We start from the raw sequence: 8,359 nt of genomic DNA on the forward strand, positions 1-8,359 counted from the left end.
ATTATATTTTCCTTTTAATCTATGTGTTATTCTTATTCTCGTAAAATGTATCTAGTTGCTTGTTCTTGATAAAATGATCTACTGCCGTGACTATGAATGATGGTCTGATCTCACATTACCGTCTAATAGATAATTTCTTTAGGGGATCACTAGGGAGGATCTGGGAAGTTAAGTTCGAGAGAGTGAATTTGTTGATCAGGTGAAATAAAAATTGTGAAATGGTGAAATTGAAGGAGCAGGAAAGGAAATGAATTGAAATATTTGTATTCAGTATATAGATTGAAATCGATTGTAAAAGGAAACTGTGGGGAAAAAAAACTGTTTTCTTTCTTTTTTATTATACCATGTAATTTATATATGTCCAATCACAGATTGATAAGTATGCTGTGTAATGTAGCAACCTCATGTATTTGGGCAGCATGGATGAATAAAGCATCTCTCTCTCTCTCTCTCTCTCTCTCTCTCTATATATATATATATACGATATTACATTATCTATATTTTACCCTTAGTTCTAAAATTTGAAGAATGTTTTCCTTATTATTCTCGGGAAAACTCATAACATTGACTCTGGCATTAAAGTTTGGATGGAAATTTGAACTTTATCAAGAAATGGCCAATCATTTTTTAATATAATGAAATTGTATAAAATATTGGGCTTAGTGTCCAAAAGGGTAAACCCTTTATTTCTTCCTCCTAAGTTTCAATTCCCAATTACTCTTTCCTTCACCATGACAAATCTGATCACAGAGAGCATAAGTCAGGTTATATGAGCATGTTAGTCTCAAGATAAAAATTGTGCTATATTCCTTTTCTGCTAACTTTCCTCATGTAGAAAACATGATTGTTGAAGTTTCAACTGTATCCTTTCCTCTGTTATTTACTGTCCTACCCATGTTCCATTTGTCCGATAACCCCTTCGAATCCTCTATTTTCCAATAACGTTATCAATGGTGATTTTAACATTAACATGCTTTCTAAATCAAGTGATAAATCCTTTTTAACTTACCTAGTATTTTCCCTCAATCTATACCTTGTTCCTTATTCTCGAACACATCATATACAATTCTCTGACACCTGGTTAGACCTTTTCATCAGTGATTTCTGTAAAAATCCTTTCCTCTTCCTAGCATCCTGTTCCCTTTCTCTCATCTCACAATCTAATCCAAATATCATAGAACCTACTATTTAAATCCTTTACTTTTAAAATAATGTCATATCGTAGTTTGGACCTCCTTTCCTATAAATCCCTTCAACCTGACCTTGACCCAATCATTGGGACATTACATATTCCTATGATTCTATCAGTCCAGTATAAGTGAAAAACAAACAGATTAATCAAATTTTGGACTTTGTTAATATAAGGACCACACACAGGGCTTTTTATCATCATCATGGCATTTTTTTTTTTAGTATCAACTAATTCTAATTTCATATGGGTAAAAAAATAGAAATAGATAGTAACAAACACATAGGACATTAGAAACTGGAAACAACTCAAATTTAGAATTGATTTTTGGATTTCATTTGCTCAATATAAACATGGCAGAGTGGTTTCTTTTTTGTAACCACTAATCCAAGTCTCATAAACATAAAAAATGAAGAGGTATGAAATAACTCGATTCAAAAACTCTAGGGGAGACATTAGACAAGCGTCTTCTTGTGTACTAGTTGTGGCCGTTCCCTTATATCTTCAACATGAGAAAGGAATGTAAGACATTTCTTACTAGAGTCACATCTTGCTTAGTGCAACTGTGATCTCTTTCCCCTGTAAAATTTTGAATTGATAGCAAATGCCTTATAACAGGAGTATAAACTGGAACTGTAGACCAATTTGTTAAAGCTATCAAATCTAATAATTTTATTTGTTTATGTTAGGTGGTTGATATCCCACAATGGAGGTAAATTTCTGTGATATCCCATAACATTTAAAACTTTATATTTTGCAAAAATGTATTTTATTTTCTGTTTGAAAATAATTCAATTTAAACCTAGACCTGAAAACAGTAAAAGTATTTGAAAAGTAGGATTTCAAGTACACGCCTTGTGAAGTTACTTTGTAATTGGTATTTTGTACCACAAAAAACCTTGACCTGTCGCTTCTTTTTGTAATTTATAATGATTATCTTTGAAGGAGTAGCAGTTTCCATGATATTTACTGAAATAAATACACAAAATGTTTATTTTGATGTCTATTAGCACCTACATTGAAGCTAATTAAATGCATCACAAAGTAGAGGTGTGTATAACAAGGTCACATGACAGATTCAAATCCCAGACGGTCACTCCATTCACACCCAAAGTTTTTTAAACACATCCATTACGTATTCAGTGATGGCTTCCATTTACTCAAATCACATTGATTCTATGAGTAACAGGCTCAATGAATTGGCATTCTTTTAGAGAGTATACGATTTGAGTTTCACTTGGGATGTCCTATGTTTTTATTAGTGTTATTATTTTTATTTATACTTTTTTTCTTGTAATTATTTATTTATTTTTACAACAAAACTTGTATTGAACTATCTATGTAATAATAGAGGGTTAGGTAGGTATTTCAGTAATTACAAAAACAAAACTGTAATGTATTCATGAATTATATTAGTTTCATTAACTACCTAGGAACCTGGTATCAAAGTACAACAGGGGCAGGTAGGTACCTATTGTAATAGCAATGGAATATCAAAGGATATTTAATATCACATCTTTTTATCTTTAGTAGGTACTAACGTAACTGGCACTATATAGATACATTTTAAGTCAGAAAATAATATTAATCAGTCATATTTGGTAGGTGACCATAAAATAAATCACAGGTTGTTGAATTACATTTTCCTATATGCGGTGTAGAAACTTCAGTTTAGACAAGTTCTTTCCAAAGATAAGGTCTTTTCGATACATCCCCACCTAACCAATACACTTCTATCACAAAGTAGTTTATTTATTTATTTTGAAAAACTGTATCTTGAAAAATAGGCTAAGTGCACAAGTTACTGACAGGTCAACAACAGGAACATATCAATAATTGGAGCACTAACCCTAGTGGATGTAAAGAGCTCTACTAGGATTCATTTGAGCAAACTATATTTTATAAAATATTTCTTCATGTAGTAGGTAGTTTTAAAGATATGGAGAACTGAATAAAAAACAGCAAAATTTCAAGTTTTTCTTGAATGAACTTCCAGAGGCATGTACCTTAAATACTTCAATACCTACTTTTTTAAGGCCTTTTACTGTACCTGTTGTATAGTGTAGGTCAAAGTAGAATTAATTTCCAAACAGAAAACAAAGACAATTTTCTTCAAAGTATCACAAGTTCTTTGACCTGTAAAACTGAATTGCAACCGATCTAACGTGGCAGACGTTCATATTTCCAGTCTATGTTGAGAATACTTTTGAACAGAGCAATAAACAACGATATTCAAATTGGGAAATTTTTTAGCTTTAGCTCGCTATCTAAAACATATAGTGAAACCAAGTTGACAAACTTCAAAACAAAATTTTAATATTTTTTTTTTATAGTTTAATTAATTGCTTAAAAATAAATAATTTTTAGAAATTTTGTTCTTTTCTTGAATATTATTATACTTACTATTCTGCGGATTCAATTTATAATAATCCCACTCCGAGAAATTTGGAGTTTCGCCAAAAAAACTTCCCGTACACAATAAAAAAGCAAATGGTCCACATTTATTTATAGACTTTTTAACTTTACTGAACAATACTTTGAAGTTACCTCTTACATCTCCTGCAACTAAGCTGAAAAAAAAACAAAACATATATATATATATATATATACTGTAATATTCTCTTTTTTTTTTATTGATATCTGTGTTTTTTATGTATTGGTGGTTTTAGATATATTTTATTTTATGTATCAACGTTAATATTTGTTGATTTTCTTTAATTAAACCATAAAGCAAGCTAACCAATTTCATCATTTAGGAGTAATGGAGGCCAAAACAAAGGAGTTTCAAATATCGCAAGATAGTGGGATGCGTCCTTCCGAAGTTTGTGGAATTACTGCTATGTTGAGTGGGTGGATTGAAATTTTTCAACTTTTGTTGTTTCTCAACCACAATTATAGTACAAATTAATCTAGGAATAAACAAAAGATGATAACAATTATTAATGAAGAATTTACATCGTGAATTAGAGCGGTTGTGCTACAATCGATTTTTTCTTTTTAATCAACAAGTGAACGTTAAAGACAGAAAAAAGGAAACTGGACTCTTTAGTGAGGACACTTGTTGTTTAAGTGCCAAGGAGATGACTTCTCCTGGATGCAGGTGGTGCTGACCACCCTTTGGCTACTGTCAGTGGTAGATATTTAGAAAGAAGAAATCAAAAATCACCAGTCATCCAAGATTGTATAATTGAAGGATGAAAGGACTCTTTGTTTGGATCACCGGGTGAGAGGACGTCTCCTAGAAGCAGAGGTGACTGGAATTCTTTGTTGAATGTAAGTGTAAATGTTGTGTAAGATCTTGGGAAAGAACACATCAAGAACCATCAATCATCAAAGAAGATTATATAATTGGTTAGTGTTGCTCAACATAGAATTTAAGTGTATCTGTAAAAGCAGTCATTAATTTAGTTAAGTGCTTTTTGTTCTGATTGTCTGGAAAACCCGTCCTGAGATAAGAGTCAATATTTAAAATAAAATTCTCATATCTATTTAATATTTCCATTTGAACCTTAACATCTTCAAAGCTATATTTTAGATCTAAGAATAATAAAAACTATTAAATTTCCTTTTATTAATTTTAAATATTACAATACATATAATAATAAATCGAACCTCCAAAATTACATGAAGGGCCCAGTGGGGAATGGAATTGGTAGAGTAGAATAGCGTTTTGTTCTAATAATAGTATTATGGGAGAGAGTGCAGGGCCGCCATCAGCTGAAGCCAGGCCCAAAACAAAATGATATAGTGTCCTCCCTCCAACTCAATATTTCATGTTTTAATTATGCCAATATTATTAATATGCGTATTAAGGTTTAATATTAAAACATTAAACAACTTCTTAAAAAAAAAACATTAATATTTACAAATTAGGCTACACAGAGTATGGTATGGCAATATGTAAACTAATGTTGAATGAGTTAAAAAGTTTCAAACTATCTTCTTTTCATATTCCTAAAGGTTATCAGGAATAGGTTGAGATGACAGGTTATGAAATAGTGGGTATGCAGTTTTCTATCAAAGGAGGTATATCTACCTCTAACTTGATCAGTAACATATAAAATATTGAAGTTTTCAATTATAATCATATTCATAATCTCGTAACATCAATAATGATTAAAGTAAACAATTAATTAGGATTGTTTTATATTATTATTATTATTACACTGAGGGTCGGGAATCCCTTCCTCACTTCGACCCAATTGGATCTTTTGTGAGTTACCCCTCTTTCCACTAGATATCCATATGAATCCTATGCTTCTCATGAAGCTCAATAATTCTTTTGAGTTTATTCTAGAAATGACTTCAGGTTCCATTCTGTCCTGTCCCAGGACCCCTGTTTTATAAAACCGTTATATATATTTTTTTCACAATTTCAGTCTTCAAGTAATTTTTTGCACCACCATGGTCTAATTTATTATTTACTTTTGACTTATAACACCATAATGTAACAATTAAAAGAATTCCTTTTGGATGAAATTATACCTTTTTAGTTCTAGTTCACAAACATGGTAAGTGGGCCCTTAGTTATTTATACACAATAAGAAAATGCTTGACAATTGTCATTGGTTATAAACTGATACAACAAAATTATTTATGCTTGTGTGAATCTAAGCCTGAACCTCAATTGAAAAATATCTGTAGGGGGTTTCACTTGAACGAACTTGGCAAGTGGAAGTCAACAACTTTGATTCAATTAAAGCTGTGAACTGTTACCTCCTTTTCCTAAAAAATATGTAACTCTTTCTTCATTACTAATAGTTACTTTAAATAAAAAAAACAATTTCAACAAACAACAAGCATAAGAACTTCAAACTGGATCTAAATTTCATCAGTATCTCCTGATATTTAGAACATCTTAAATAACCAGAATCTACAATAAAACAGGTAACAGAAATCAGGCAAATGTAAAGGCTATAGATAAGGTAAATAAGGACTTCTACTTCTATGTGCTACTAACCTAAACTTTTCTTTGGTATCTAAAATCAACAACATAAAAATAAACTCTAAAGGACTCAAAACATAGACAAAAATCATGCTAGGGTAGGGGTAATGTGATACTATCACCAGTTCAAATCTCTGACAATATGCCTTTCACATTATTTATATTTGGATAGATTGCTAAGTAAATACATTTAACAAAACATAACTACTGATTTCAAATTTTTGAGGACAATTCTAATATTTTTCAAATTTGTATTATTACGGAATATGCGAAAGATATTATTGTAATCTAGAGCAAACTTCAACCTATAATGTTAGAAAACTAAAACAGAATTAAGATTGTTTAAAAAAGGTGAAAATTGAAATAAGGATAATAAAATGCAAAAACTAATGAATAATAAAGATTAAATTAATCGTAAAGTTACTTTATTCTGGTTAATAAACACTTACAATTTACATCCTTCCATTAATGAATAATCAAATCCAAACTATCAATTCAAAAGACTACAAGTTTCCGCCTTATCAGAAGTGATTAGGGATGTTTCGATACTGACTCTGTAGAATCGATATTTGAAAAGTAATGAAAAAATAATTTTATTCTGCAACAAAAATCCCTTAATAATAATAATAATTCTGGTTGATGAAGAAGAGTACATTAAGGAACTTGAAGCAAATAAATTATATAAATATTAGGGCATGCAACAGCACCTCAAAATATCCCGAAAATATATGCAACAAGAATTTTTAACAATTTTTAAAATTAGGCTACGAAAAGTGCTCAAAACCCAACTAACTGGGAAGCAAAAAATCAAAGCCATCTACACCTGGGCTATACCTGCTCTAAGTTATAGCTTCGGCAAAGTGCAATGGTCGAACACCAGCCTACAGGAGATGGATCGCCTTGTACCAACAACTCTCACACAAGAACGGACCCACCACCCAATATCTTCTAAAGCTCGCCTATACATACCTAGGAAAGAAGGAGGACGTGGTTTGATAAATATTGAAGAAGATTGCTGCAAACAGGAAGAGGCCCTACGCCAATATTTCCTCGCAAAAACAACAGGGGTTTATCTCGCCATCACAAGGATGGACTCTGGTTTAACTGCACTTAATCTGAGCAAAGGTGTTAAATCAACAATCGTATCACAAAATGAAAGACTAGCAGAATGGAAAAGAAAGTCTCTGCATGGGAGATTCCATAGCCAACTAAACGAAGCCTCCATAGACAGAGAGATCAGTTGAATGGTTAAAAGCTGGAAGGCTATTCTCCGAGACAGAGGGATTTGTGGTTGCTATTCAAGATCAAGTGATTGCCACGAGATCATATAGGAAGCATGTTTTAAAAGACGCAACAGCACCGGATAGGTGTGAATTATGCTCGGTGGCGCTGGAATCAATCCAACATATCACGAGTGGATGTGGAGTGTTGGCTGGTACTGAATATTTAGAGAGGCACAACAATGTGGCCACAATTTTGCATCAGGGCCTGGCGATAAAGTACAAGTTAATTGATGAAAAGAGTCCATTCTTCAAGTACCACCGAAATAGACTCCTCCAAAAAGGTCCTCTCAAGCTCTATTGGGATGAATCAATAATTACGGACCATGCAGTACGCCATAATAAACCAGATATCCTCCTTATTGATCTAAGAAAAAAGAAAGCGGAACTTATTGATGTTGAAATCCCAAACGATAATAATATAAACTCTAGTATGGGAGAAAAACTAAGGAAATATCAGGAATTGGCGATTGAATTGAAGGAACTGTACCACTTGGAAGGAGTTACCTTTACTGCAATCATTATATCCACCAATGGTCTCGTACCAAAATCCACAGTGGCAGGAATGAATGGTTTGGGAGTGCCTATTGATGTACTAAGAGAGGCTCAACAGTCGGTTTTCTTAGACACAGCACGCATAGTGTGCAAAGCTTTAAATATTTGAAAAAGGAAAATAAATAAATAAACAAAATATGAAGGTGGTTAGACTTCTAGGCCCCCCTCAGATACTCAACCCGCAATAGCAAGAAAAACCAAAAAAATAAAATAAAAAAATAATAATAATTATTATTATTGCACTAAAGGGATGAAAAACCCTCAACTCGACTCATTTCAATATTTTGTGAGTTACCATAGGAATTGATACTTCTAAAGCACTGTAGGATTTTTAGCTCAATTCTAATGATGTCTTCAGATTTAATTATTGTCTGATTCAAGCATTGTAAC

General features: G+C 32.1%; 1 protein-coding gene across 5 annotated transcripts in view; it reads right to left on the bottom strand.

Moving 5' to 3' along the window:
* The window catches only part of LOC106679492 (CWF19-like protein 1), a 38,946-nt gene extending 32,267 nt beyond the window's left edge, over window positions 1–6,679 (bottom strand). For 2 of the 5 annotated variants that reach the window (XM_014418684.3, XM_014418682.3), the window contains exons 1-2: window positions 6,150–6,301; window positions 3,593–3,759 (exon numbers count right to left, since the gene is read on the bottom strand). In XM_014418684.3, coding sequence (XP_014274170.1) covers window positions 3,593–3,759; window positions 6,150–6,226 — 244 coding nt within the window. In that variant the 5' untranslated portion in view covers window positions 6,227–6,301. Of the gene's footprint in view, window positions 1–3,592; window positions 3,760–5,674; window positions 6,047–6,149; window positions 6,304–6,583 lie in introns of those variants that run through there. The other 3 variants (XM_014418683.3, XM_024362084.2, XM_067050165.1) reach the window with 3 other exon arrangements.
* Between the last annotated feature and the right edge of the window lie 1,680 nt (window positions 6,680–8,359).

This window comes from Halyomorpha halys, unplaced genomic scaffold (genome assembly GCF_000696795.3).
Source record: "Halyomorpha halys isolate HHAL.00 unplaced genomic scaffold, Hhal_1.1 Scaffold207.1, whole genome shotgun sequence".
In the NCBI taxonomy this organism is placed as follows: Eukaryota; Metazoa; Arthropoda; class Insecta; order Hemiptera; family Pentatomidae; genus Halyomorpha; species Halyomorpha halys.